General features: G+C 39.4%; 1 protein-coding gene across 2 annotated transcripts in view; it reads right to left on the reverse strand.

Annotated features, from left to right (window-relative positions):
• Nucleotides 1-14,391, reverse strand: part of LOC108241808 (tyrosine-protein kinase SRK3-like) — a 113,643-nt gene that overhangs the window by 17,029 nt on the left and 82,223 nt on the right. For both annotated transcript variants that reach the window (XM_037976851.1, XM_017426238.3), the window contains one exon: nucleotides 12,180-12,361. In XM_037976851.1, coding sequence (XP_037832779.1) covers nucleotides 12,180-12,361 — 182 coding nt within the window. The remainder of the gene's footprint in view (nucleotides 1-12,179; nucleotides 12,362-14,391) is intronic.

The following is a 14,391-nucleotide window of genomic DNA, read 5'->3' on the forward strand; positions in this document are numbered from 1 at the left end:
TTGCTCTTCTTGAGGGAGGGCCTAATGGTTCTTTCTCGCTTTGCATTGGTTCAGTGGACTGATTCCTCTCTCGCCATTGGATACTTTCAAACTAACGAACAAATCAAAATACCGAAATGCGACTTGGATGTAACGAGTAACGCAACAGTTTTATAGAAATGTAGTGAAGTAGAAAGTACAGATACTTACTGTAAAATGTAGTGGAGTAAAAGTAGAAAGTTTCCATTATTAAATCTCCTTAAGTAAAGTACAGATACACGAAAATTGTACTTAAGTACAGTAACAAAGTACTTGTACTTCGTTACTTTCCACCACTGATTCTGCTTCATCCCACCATCTTAGATGTGATAAATAATTCCTTAATAAATTTTAAGTAAACAACACAGTGCTACTCGTATGTCAAAAACTGAGATGTCTGCCATTTAGCGTACGCGAAGAGGTTTCAGCAGAGCTTAAGTGCATACTCCAAGCAGGCATCATTTAACCAGTGGATACATTTGAATAGGTGAGTCCTCTAGTGTTGGCACAAAAATGCAAAGGAGACTTGAGGCTTTGTGTTGATCTCTGTGAGCCTAATAAAAGGGTTATAATGGATTGTTACTCTCTGTCTCATATGGAGGACTTGTTTACAAAGCTGTCTGGTGCCATACATCATAGCCAGATTGATTTAAGCTCAGCTCACCACTAATTGCCTCTCCATCCTGATAGTCACAGTCTTACTTCTTTCACAACACATAAGATAATTTTTCAGTTCACCTGAGTTCCCTTTGGACTTCCTTCAGCACCACCTGCCTCCCAAAAGATGATGCACACAGTTCTGAAAGATTTGCCAGAAGTACAGAACTGTTTGGATGATATTTTAGTGAACTCAAAGGAACATCATAATGAACACTTACAAGCTGTTTTTCAGTGTCTCAAAGATGTAGGTCTACAGATCAACTTAAACAAAAGCTCATATGGTCAGTTAAGTGTTCCATTCCTGGGACATGTCATCTCTAAGGAGGGCCTGTGCATGCCCCAGTCCAAATCACCTGGCTGCCATTGTTGAAGCTCCTGCACTAAATGATAAGCAGCTCTTCATTTGTTCTTGAGCTTAATCTCTTGCTTTAGCAAGTTTCTACTAAAATGAACTGATGAAGCAAACACAAGCTTCAGTAATCTCAAAACAATGCTCTTGAAAAGCACATAACTTGCCCTCTACAATGCTGAACTGCCAACATTCATCACAACAAATGCTTTAGACTATGGATTGGGGGATGTTATGGCACAGTTGCATTCAGACAGTGTGGAACGCATTGTCGCTTTTGATTCCAGCACCCTGTCTCCAGCCGAGAGGAAGTACTGTACTAAAGAAAAAAAAGGCTCTTGCCTATATGTCGGCAGGTGAATGATGGAGGACGTGTGTGGGTGCAGATTAACATTTAGAACTGATCATAAACCCCTCACCTCTTTCTAAGCACTAAAGGGATGCATAGTGCTCTCATGAGAATTGCACGCTGGTAAGCTAGAATGGCATTTCCAGTTACGACATACATACATGGGGGGGGTTCTTCCAGGTCTCGCCCTTCCACCTGTAAGCCCTATTGTCTCCCCTGGCAATCATTCGCTAAATTCTGCGCAGCTGTTAAATCCCCTCGACCGCAGCATGGTTCCTTAGAGCCCCTAGGAAAACCTTAGCCCTAGGTAGCCTTCCTCCTCTTCAATTCTCCGAACGCTCCTTCTGAATAGAGTCAACCGTTTCAGCAGCTCCTCAGAGCATCCCTCTGACTTCTCCTCAGCAGCTTGGCCACCGCTTCTGGCGGCCTACTCCTCCTACATCAGCCCGGTCCTCCCGTCCTTGCTAGCCGCTCAGTGCTCACTCATCTTACAAGTAAGCTCTCAAACTAACTGGTGGTGGTGTTCTTCCTCTGGCGTCTCATCGCCGTTCCAAGTTCAGCCCCTCGCGGGCCTCTTAGCAGCATCAGCAGCAGCCCTCCGCGGGCACCTAGCAGCAGCATCAGCAGCCCTCCGCGGGCATCTAGCAGCAGCGGCGGCACCCATTCGTGGGCCTCTTGGCGGCGGTAGCCATTTGCGGGCCTCCTAGCGGCGGTAGCCCTTCGCTGGCCTCTTAGCAGCGGCAGCCCTTCGCGGGCCTCTTAGCGGTGGCAGCTCCTCGCAGGCCCCTTGCAGCCTGCTCCTCCAGCTCTCTCCTCCTGCTCTCATCTCAGCTCGGCCCCGGCACCTTTTTGGGGGAAGACTACCCTAATCTTTCACCCTACTTTGATCATTCAAGCTCACAGCGGTTATCTGCAAACTCGTCTTCTGCCGGGGCCTCTAATTGTCTTTATCTCTCTGTGTAAGTCTCCCCAGGTTGAAATACTTTTGGACTTTGGATGTGGTGTTTTTTTTAAACTCAGGACAAATATTTATTTTTAATTTATTGTATTCTTTGTAACAATTCACAGGAATGTGTTGCACAACTCAATGTGAGACATTTGCTGTCAGTCAGTATGGATGGCCCATACATCAACCTGAAAATGCTGGAGCTCTGTCAGAGTGAACATTCAGAGCTTCATGAGGATGCACAACTTATCTGTGGTCTGCATACCCTCCTCAATGCAATGAAGGCAGGATTCACAATATGGCAGATGGAAAACCTCTTGTGGGCTATGTACTACGTTTTCCACAGTGTTCCAGCACGTAGAGAAGATTACACCAGCACCACAGGATCCTGTCTTTCTGCAATCTTTCTGCAGCCACCGGTGGTTGGAAAATGTCCCCGTGCCTGTGCTGTTTTTGGCTAAAGATCTGACAGAGTTCCTGATGGTAATAATTGTAATTACTGGGGAGGCTCATCAATTCATTTAAATGTGAATATATTCTTTCACTTGACAGTTGTAGTTTGACTAACATCTTCTCTTATCATTTTAAGGGTTTACTGTGGTGATTTATCAAAAGGGAGTGTCATGAACAGGGGTGATGACGGAGGCGAACCCAGAATGCAAACTCATATTTAAAGAAAGAAAAACTAATTTATTAAACTAAGGAAACGAACGAAAACAAAAAGCTGACGTGGCAGCAAACAGACAAGAACTAAATAAAAATACATAAATGGAACAGACTTCGGAAAACTAGGAACACGGAGCGAAGCAAACAAGAGACAAACATCAAACAAACCTTAAACAATGGACCAGCAAGGTATGGAGAGAAATGACCGGGTTTTAAAGTGCAGAGGATAATTTTGGGTAAGTGGATTCAGGTGTATGGGAGCAATCATGGGCAGGTGGAGATGGGCGTGGCCAGGAAACAGCAAAAGGGTGACTGGGGAGGAGTGAATACAAAAGCATGAACATGAGGAAGACAGAACCAAAATGAACCAAGAAGAAAACAAAAACCAGAAAACTAAAAATAAGAAACAAAACCCAAAATACAACCCAGAGAAAAAATCAAAACAAAACCCAGCAATAGCCAAATCACCACAGGGAGCTTTTAGAAGACAGAGGCCTACTGCACCTGATCAAAATCCAGGTGTTCAAGGAGAAGATCTGGATCTGTCTTGAAAATATTGACATCAGTCTTGGTGCTAAATCTGCCATTAAGGTAATTTTTGAGCAGATTAGTTCTATATTGTGTACATTGTGCTGTATGCACAAATAGGAAGTATAAAAAATTGACCAGACCTCTTGTCACAGCTTTGCTTCAAACTATAAGGATTAGATAATGAACGAGTATTGAATGATGGGCATTATTTAACTACCTCCTGTGAAAAGTGAGGTGTCTGGGCTACATCTGTACTGTGTTGCGATGGGGCCTGACTTCCAAGTGGAGACAATGTCTTCAGCTACAATCCCTTCTTGGGAAGTGGATTTTGTTCTCCTAAGCTCACGTTGTCGAAAAGCAACTGCACGAAGACGAATATGGAAAGTTATCTGTTGCAGGTCTGAAGACCCCAGGTTATCACCATAAAGGGAATTGAATGTACTCGAATCCACACTGTTAAGGTCCGTCCCTGTGTTTTATTCTACAGCTGGGTGTGGTAAATGTTTATAAAAAGAAGCAGCCCCAGGGAAAGGGGGGATCTTCACAGATTGGGCCAGGAGTCCCGATTCGGCACAGACTCTGTTATTTTGAATAAATTCTCACTGTTCAAGAATAACTTATGTCTGTAAAGTCATTACTTTTGATTAGTACATCGATGCTGCAATTATGAAGACCCTGAAGAACGTCCACCTTTTGAAGACACTTCAAAAGCAAAATGGCTATTATGATTGTGCGGTTAGTAATGGTTACCCTAACAATGTTCATAAGTGCAGTGTCTAAAAATTGGCAGCTATTTGTAGCATAGTGTGTGTGTGTGTGTGTGTGTGTGTATATAATATGTATGTTGAAATATTGTTCAGTAATCCCCATCTCAATGGTCATGTTGTCTACGGGCAGCATTTGTGTACAGAGAGTGGCCACCTCATTCTCACTCCTGCTTCATTGCTTTTAATTTATAGCATGTATAGTGAATGATCCCTAATGTTCCCTATTTGTTAGGCCCTACAGAGAAAACCGGGATCCAAAATAGGGGAGCATTTTTCCTGTCCTTTAAATCAATGAAGGAGAGACTTGATGTGTTTCTTCACACAATTCTCAGCACATTTTACCCTGATTTACTACAATGTTGCAAGAGTCTCCTTCAGTCCCATGGACAAGCCCCTGTTGAAAGAGGATTTTCAATCAACAAAGAGGTGGAAACCTGTAATCTCCAGCAAGATACTCTGGAATTACAGCAATTAGTCTGTGACTGGATCAGCAGATGTGAGAGTGTTTTAAAAATGCCTTTGATGCAGCAGAGCTCAAGTTACATTTAAACTCTTTTTGTTCTTCCAGTTCTTAAGTATTGTTTTTTTTTTAGATACCCAGAACTGCAAGGAGGGTGTGGCACCTATATGTTTCCAAGTGCACTTTTGTGACGTCATCAAGAAGACAAAGTGAGAGACAGACTGGAATTGTGTACTCTAGGCATTTTGATAAGTCTTCACAAACTTTTATCCAAAAGCCATACGCAGGCGGACAGTGCCAGAGAGCATGTAGATAGTTATCAGGTTAATCTTCCATGCAGTTAGTGCACGTGTTAGTAAGTGAGAAACCCATTTGGAACATCCTTTGTCTTGTGTAGTGAATTCAATGCAGGATTTTATATTGTATAAGCTGAAGGTTGGCATTTTAAGTAATTAAAAAAAGAGTTCATACAAATTTTGCTCCAAAAGTTAAAATCTGTATGAGTAGATAAGTCAGCATCCCATTTACTGATAGGAAGTCAGATAGTTAAATCTACTTCTGAAAGTTTTATTTATGTTTTTAAGAGTAACTTATTTAACTTTATTGTCATGACTTTTGAAAATAAATACAAACACAAGTGGGGCTCATCATGGCGTATTGGAGACGCATCACAGTACCAAAAACCTACTCAGCTAGCAGCAGCTATGTTGATGGATCGAAGTCCCTACATTAGTCAACAGAAAACATGTTTAGGCTTTAATTACATGCATCAGAACAATGAAGAGGATTTTTGGATGGACCTTTTGAAGTGACAACCCTGTGGATCAGATCATTTTAGCACGTTTGGATGCTCTTCTCGAAGGAGTTATTGGAAAGGCTGCAGCTGATCGCTGGCATGGAGAAACGCAATGCAACATGCACATCAGAAGTGGTAAAACAAGCTGAATTACTCTGTGTAATGCTGGAAGTTTTGAACACAGTTTGGAAGCGTCATTGCTTGTCCATTAGGGACATTAGTCAGACCCTCCATTATTTTGCGATGTTGTGATCGCAACTATTAACGCAAAATCAAGCAAACCCCGTGAAATCGCAACTTTGCCCAAAACACCCAACATTTATTGTTTCTAAAGTGATTCGCCACCGTTTCTGCGGTCTAGTGTCTTCCTTGTGGGTTTGTGTAGTATGGAATACAAAAACCTCCCAAATAACTCACGAAGAAAACACATGACGTCACATCCTGTTAACATCAGAATGCCAGGAGCATGCAGGAGCAGCGACCAAAGCGAAAATGTGCACTAATGCTTCACATTTGCCCACAAAGATTTCAGCAAAGGACCGCGCAAAACAGTTTCCCACCCAGCTGCACGAGAGTGGGGGGAAGCTGTTTTGCACGTCCTGCAGTGTAATTATCGAACATAAACGCAAGTCATCCATCGATAAACATTTTGTGTCTGCCAAACATGCGAGGAGAGCTGCAGACGAGGGACAATTCAGAAATGGTCATGAATGTCAGTTTATAAGCTATCAAAGTTCTCAAATAAAGCACCTTTTGAGAATGTCAATGTTTGTTGGTAATTATCTTACAAAACCAGCAAGTATTTTTGGTTTATATATTAAAAGTTATGGTTTTTTATTGTAAAAAAAAAAAATCACAACTTTTCATCGCAACTTTTAGGAAAATGCCCCGCGAAATCAGGCATTTTAGCTCGCAACAATCACAAAAAATGCCCGCGAAATCCTGGAGGGCTTGATTAGTTTGGTTTGTGTTGTGTGTGTAGTTACGCTTAATTTGGCGAGCAGGAGGAACCTGTTCTGAGTTTGACAGCTTGTGATGCTGTAGATGCTGCGTATTGGTTGGAAGAAAGAAAAGTATTGACTGTTATTGGTCTTTCAAGCTTTGAAATCATCTGATGCTGTGTTTGATGCATGTGAGAAAGTGACAATGAATGAAAAATAAAAAATGCCAAATTTGAGCTGGAAGAAAAAAAGATCTGCAAAACTGGTGGATAAAACGCTTTCGTATAAAATCGAAACTTTGCAGAAAGAGCGACAATATCATGTGAACACAATTAAAGGGTTATCACGTGACATTAAAGAATTGATGAAAAATGATGAGAACGCAAAAGATGTGCAGCTCAACTTGGAAAAAAATGAATAATCTGTATGAAAATGAAAAAGCAGCTCATAATTCCTTTATTTTATTTATTCCTAAAGTTGAGCAAGTTACTCATATTGACCAGTTTGGATGCATAACAAAATGTAAAGCAGATTTTGTTGAAGATGTGAAACAGTGGCTTCCTGAAACTAAAAGACCTTTTGTGAAAAAGGTAATGAAGCTGTGAATGTCCCTACTGTTGCTAGTTTAGATGTACCCATTTCGTTTTATCAAAGGGAACCTCAAAATCCTCAAAGCAACGTACATCAACATCTGACATTCAAGATGAAACTCAACCAGGTGACAGTGTTTCCAATGTTGGAAGCAGGAGGAGTAAAGGACGTTTTTCAAACTCCAGAGTCTCCAGTACAACATCAGCACAGAGAATGGCTGAAGCTGAAGCAGCTTTACTGATTGTAAGGCAAAAACTGCTTAAAGATAAACATGCTTTGGAGGAACATGAAGCACGGTTAAGGAAACAGTAAGAGCAGCTAGAGCTGGAAACAAATATAGCTGCTACAGTTGCAAAAATGACAAGTTCTGGGAGGTTCTAAAGGATCCAGCATTAAAAGCAAATTATCAAAAATGGTATGGAGTCATACTTTGAAAAGGGACACAAGGAAAGTAAAGTGTTGGATACAAGAGTAGATGATCTTCTACAAGAAGAAGTGTATGTCTTACAGGAGCATAATGTTGAAGATTCACAAACTCTCTTACTTGCAGGCAGAGTAACAATTCAACCTTAGACTCTTTCTGCAGATCCTTTGACATGCCAGTCAAACACTAGTTATGAAGAACAATGTAACATTTTATCTGTCATGAGCAAGCAAAATGAACTGACTGCTTTAACAATCCAACAGCAAGGTCTTTCCTATCTACCGAAAAAGGAGATCCCAGTTTTTGATGGCGATCCACTTCAATACCAGACTTTCATCAAATCATTTGAACACAACATTGAAAGTAGAAATAAAAATCCTCCAGATTGTCTTTATTATTTGGAACAACACACAAGAGGACAACCAGAGAACTTGTAAGGAGTTGCCTACATATGGCTTCAGACAGAGGATTCAGTAAAGCCAAGTCTTTAATAAAGTAGCATTTTGGTAACAAACACAAGCTTGCCATGGCATACATGACTAAAGCTCTTTCTTGGTCCTCAATAAAATCAGAGGACACAAAAGCTCTACAAGCATACACAATATTTCTCAGAGGTTGTTGTAATACTATGGAAAGAAAACACACAAAGACAAAATCAATTTTCTAAAAGAAAATTTAGTCTGTTTTGGATGTCTTTGTGAAGGACATATTAGTAAAGACTACAGAAAGTGCCTCAGTTGCAAGATATGTGGTTTAAAACATCCTCAATTGCTACACATCTATCAAAGAAAGATGAACAAAGAACGAGAAACAAAGAAACAGGCTCAAGACCGTGCCGTAGTCTCTATTCAGACAAGTGCTCTTACTGGGGTCGGTAAAGACAAATTTAAATATCAATAGTGCCTGTGAAAGTTGAGGTCAAGAAAGGAAATGCAACAGTGTGCACCTATGCATTTGTCAATGCAGGTAGCACGGCATCATTTTGCACAGTGAAGCTGATGAATAAGCTGAACATTCTAGGAAGGAGATCTAACATTCTGCTGAAAACTATGGGACAAAGTAAAGTTGTTGAAACTGAAATTGTTTCAGATCTAGAAGTTGCCAGATAAGACAGCAATGAATCTTTCCATTCTGTATACTCAGAATACTATGTATGTGCATAAAGGAAACATTCCACAGAATTATATAATTCAGTGATCATATTTGAAGTCTGTGCACTTACCTTAAATTGAGTCAGAGACCGATTTGCTAATTGGCTCAAACGTGCCAAAGGCTCTTGAACCACTGGATGTCATCAAAAGTCTTGGAAATGGACCATATGCAGTTAAAACTGTACTTGGTTGGACAGTTAATGGACCTTTGGGTGAGACCCAGACAGAAACTCAGGATCAGCCACAGATAGGTGTCAATCGAGTGTCTGTGGTGAAACTTGACAAACTTTGGAGTCAACAATTTAAAACCGATTTTCCAGAGTGTGCCAGAGATGAAAAGGAACCTTCTAATGAAGATCAGCAGTTATTGGATAAAGTTTCCAATTCTGCCAATCTACACGATGGTCATTATTACATTAAACTCCCATTTAAACATTCAAAAGTCTGCATGCTAGATTATAGAAATGTTGCCGTACAACACCTTCAGAATCTGAAGAAAAAACTTGAGGAACTCTTCTTTTCTTCAGGATTACAACAATTTTATGTCAGACATAATCTCTGAAGGTTTGCGGTACCAGATGACAACTTGGAGCGTATTGATGGCAGGAAATGGTATTTACCACATCATGGTATTTTGCATCTACAAAAGAAAAAACTTAGAGTTGTGATTGACTGTGGAGCCACATATCAAGGAGTGTCACTGAATAGTCAGCTCTTACAGGGTCCTGACTTGACCAGTACATTGATTGGAGTCCTAACTAGATTCCCTAAAGAACATGTTGTCATCGCCGCAGACATCGAAGCAATGTTCTACCAGGTCAGAGTACCAGAAGAGAATGGAGATGTGTTGAGGTTCCTCTGGTGGCCCGGTGGAGATTACACTCAAGACATAGTTGAATATAGGATGACAGTACATGTTTTTGGAGCATCATCATCTCCCAGTTGTGCAAATTTTGCTCTAAGGAAATGTGCTGAAGATCATGGACGACAGTTTAGTCTTCAAGGCATGGATACAATCATGAACAACTTTTACGTTGACGATTGTTTTGTCTCGACAAATCGTATAGATTTTAAGATTCTTTTTTTTTTTAACTTATAAAGCCTTAAATTGGTTGGCCCCCCCATATCTTCGTGACAAAATGTCCAAAAGTAAAAAGGCTTTAGTAAAAATCCTTCCAGCTGCACAGCATCCGATACCAAAGGGAGTAATCATCCAAAAAAAGTGATTTACATCCAGAAAAAAGAGGAATAAAGTTTTCAAAAGCAATATCTCAGAATGAAAGGAACAGAGTTACTCCAACATGCAGCCACCTTGAGTGGCGCAATTCTAGAAGTCCAAAAAAATAAAACAAGTCCAATATATGTCAGATCTTTTTTGTAAAAGATGGATTAGAATATATTCCACAACTGCAACAAAGACAGAAATGGTGCAATGCAAGACAAAACTTCATGCCAGGCGACACTGTGATCATTGTTGATGAATTGGCACCACGGAATTACTGGATAACTGGAAAAATTGAAGAAACCATTCAGGTCAAAAAAGGATTTATTTGTCATCTTCGAATCAAAGAAAAGAATGGATTCCAAACATACACTCATTTGGAAGAACCCAGACATCCTGCAAAATAAAAAGGCTCTTAACCTTTCAACATGGACTAGCAAAAGGATAAGTCATTTAGGGAATATATTTGATGGAAGCGATTTTTTGCATTTTTGTGTTCTAGAAGATTCATATGGCATTGACAAACATAAGATCTTTGAATATCATCAAATAAAATCATTTATCACAAAAAAAGCAATACTTAAGAACTGTTCCTCTAAGAGAAAGCATTTGAACAAAACAAAAACAGCTAACAGAATGGTTGATATCATGATAATGATAATGACAACAAGTCCTCAGTATACTACGGCACAAAGCCGTTCAGTGATCTATAAATTAATGGGAGTATTTTAAAGTCTATTCTTTAACTTGGATAAAAACTTTCATCTAAGAGGAAATATGTGAGGTTGATACAGTGATAACAGGTCTTAATAGACCATTTGAATATGAATAAGTTTTCCTCTTAGAGAAGCATTAATAACACAAATCTATCTTGGCTACAAAAGTCACAGTAATTAACACACAAACAAAACAGTATCAATATGTCCAAGTTTATAAAAAGTTGTGAAAGGAAAAAAAAGGAGTTTATTAATGTTTATATCAACATTACTCTGTTATAGTTATACCAATCTTGCTATTTGCTAGAGTTACTTGATTGAGGTTTTTATTTCTGTGTTTGATTCTGTCTGTATTCTAGATTTGCCTTTTGATTAGTATTCTTGATATTTTTAAATGGTTCCTCTTAGAGGAAAGTTTATTCATGTTTGTTAGTTTACTCAAATTACTTGTTATAGTTATACCTGTCAGGATTTAGGTTTTTGGTTTCCAGTTGGTTGTCTTTTTGTTTCAGATGGTGTTTATTGTTTATTTTATTCTGTTATCTTGTTAGTTTGGTTTGGGTTCTTTCTGTCTTTGTCTCTTGTGTCTGTGTTTGTTTCCTGTCACCATCTATGCCTCCTCAGTCACTCACTCATCTGTTTGCCTGCCACGCCCATCTCCAACTGTCAGCAATTATTATCATTCACCTGTTTCCACTTACCTCATTATCCTCTGTGTTTTAAAACCCGGTCATTTCCTCCACCACTCCGTCGGATCATTGTTCATTAGTGCTCGTCCCATGTTCACCCGTGTCTCTGGTTTTAGTTTACGTTTTTGTTCCGCTGCCCCGTAAGCTTTTTGTTTTCGTTTTATTAAACTAGTTCTCCTTTAAGTTCTGAGTCATGAGTCTGCTTTCTGGGTTCGCCACCGTCTCTACCGATCTTACTATTAGATAAAACTACTTTTGTTTTGTTCAGATGCTTCCTCATAGAGGAAAGTTTATTCACATTTATATCAACATTACTCTGTTATAATTATACCAATCTTACTATTAGCTAAAATTACATGATGTTTTTATTTCTGTATTTCTGTATTTGATTCTGTCTGTACCTGATTGTTGTTTCTGTGCTGTAAAGCACTTTGGATAGCCTTGCTGCTGAAAACTGCTATATAAATAAATTTCCCTTCACTTCACTTCACTTCACTTCACTCCAAGAGCTACCAACAAAATCTTGTTACGTGTAAACATTTCAGTAAGTTTTTTTGGCACATAAAGTAACAACTGCAAGAAAATGTGATGACCTAAACAATAAGTCATCAAACAGAGGAGCAAGCTAGCATTAGCTTAGAACTTCAACTAACTAATGTTAACTTTAACAAAATAAAAATGAAATTTGGAAAAAATAAAAGTTTTATATAGAGCTCTATTCAACAATTTGAGACAAGATTTTTGTTTAAGCCAATGATGCACATGTGAAAAACGTAAAAATGCACAAAGCTATTTTGTAGTAATAAAAAAGGAACACGAATGGATCCAGAACTGAGCTAACTCATTCTCTATATCTTTTCATTTATACTAAATGAAAGTATAACCTTTACACATCATGCTCACCTTTATTATCCGAGCCAGTCCAAAATCAGCCACCTTGCAAACCAGATGGTCTCCCACCAGTATGTTCCTGGCAGCCAGGTCTCTGTGGACAATGCTTCTGTCCTCCAGGTAGCCCATGCCGTCTGCAATCTGACCGCCCATGTAGATGAGATGAGCTGATGTCAGCAGCTGACCTTCAGGAGCTGACCACACACACGCATGGCCACGTGCACACACACACACACATGCATAAACATAATTAGCTGATCCATTGGCACAATCTGTGGAAGCTTTAATAAGTGTGGCCTAAACAAAACTAATTTGGTGTCTTAGATAGTCCACATTTAGTGTGAACGAAAACAGTTGTCACCTGCCACCAAAGACACTAGGGCAATGATGTTTTTGCCCATTTCTGTGTGTGTTTGTTAATACCATTAGCAGAATATTTCATGAATCACTTAATCACTAAGGATATGAGCACAGCACAATGCATAATACAAAACAAAATGTATCGTCATCATCATCATCATAATTTATTTATGAAGCACTTTAAAAACCAAAGTGATGTACAGGTATAACAAAACTAAAAGGAAACAATAATAATACAAAACAATAAGAGAAGTACACGATTTACATAATTGGCAATGAATTCATAAAACAACAACAACAACAGCTGGCCTAATGTTCGCGCTCTCTGGAATTATACGCGTGCGTAAAAAGATAAGTTTTTAAAAGAGACTTAAAATCATTTGAATATCCAGCAGACCTCACAGACAAAGGAAGAATATTCCAGAGGTGGTTGTAAAAGCTAAGTAACGTAAAGAGGTGCCAGATCATTTAAACATTTAAAAACTAAAAACTACATCTTAAAAATAATTCTAAATGAAACAGGCAGCCAATGAAGGGAAGCCACTGTATGATCAGTAGACACTAATATAGCTCAGTGAGTTACAAAGGACATTTTAAAATCAAACTGCTCTACTCCTTCCTGGAGCTACTACTCAATGTTTGGACAATCAATGGCCAAGCCACATCTGCGGGATCTCCTAGCATCCGAAAACAGACAAGAAAGCGAGGTAGGCAAGGAGGCGGTAAACAGAGACTCGCCTGGCTAGCAAGGGGAGGCTAACCCTCCCAATCATTCTCCATGCCAAAATACATTCTGTAAAGTGGATGATCTTCTGTCTTACACAGCTGTGCAAAGGTACATTCAGGACTGCTCTTTGTTATGTTTTTGTGAAACTTAGCTTGAGACAGGAACCCCGACTAGCTTATAACACCAATGAGCTACACATTTTTTAAAAGCCAATTGCAATGCTGCAGAATGCAATGGGACTCATGGGGGGGGGGGGACATTTGTTCTCATCAAGCACTCCTGGAGCACCAACAACATGGTAATTTTACAGTCATGCTCAGAAAATGCAGGAAAACTGCACTGTATTATATTGAGTACAATGTAAAACCCACTCTCTGCCAGTGAAGATAAAAGAACACTCAAAGAACTGCATGACATAGTTGCCCAGTATGAAAACTCTTTCTCAAATGTTGTTTCATCATTGTGGGAGACTTTAATCACTGCAAGCCCTGGTAAGGCATCCCAAAACGCTAACAGTTTGTTAATTTTCCCATCAGGGAAAATAACATTTTGGATCACTGCTACTGCAAAATAATGCCTATTCTGCTGTCCCCAAACCCCACTGTGGTAAATGTGGTCATTTAGTTGTCCTACTCAGACTGATTTACACCACAAGACAGAAAGCAAACCCAGTCACAATGAGATATAAAAAAGTGGACTGACAATGAACTGGAAAGTTCTGCAGGGGTGCTTAGAAGCAACAGACATAAATACACTCCTGATCAAAATCTTAAGACCAGTCAAAAAATTGGAAGAATTTGCATTTTGTACTATTGGATCTTAAGAAGGTTCTAAGTAGAGCTTCACAATGTTAAAAGAAGAATTCAGTGTAAGAGACAAAAACCTTTAAGCGGGGAATTAAATGAAAACTGTATTTACACTCAAACATGATTTTTTCAGCTAATCAAAAGTTTAAGACCATAGCTCAAAAAAACCCGAAAACCCCCCAAAACAGAAATCAAAGTGTCAAAAAAAAGGACTTCGTAATGAGTAGCTCCACCATTCTTGTTGACGACTTCAAACAATCGTTTAGGCATGCTTGATGCCAGTGTTTCCAGGAGGCTAGTGGGAACGTTGCTCCAAGTGTTGAAGATGGCT

The sequence above is a fragment of the Kryptolebias marmoratus genome, linkage group LG8 (genome assembly GCF_001649575.2).
Source record: "Kryptolebias marmoratus isolate JLee-2015 linkage group LG8, ASM164957v2, whole genome shotgun sequence".
NCBI lineage: Eukaryota > Metazoa > Chordata > Actinopteri > Cyprinodontiformes > Rivulidae > Kryptolebias > Kryptolebias marmoratus.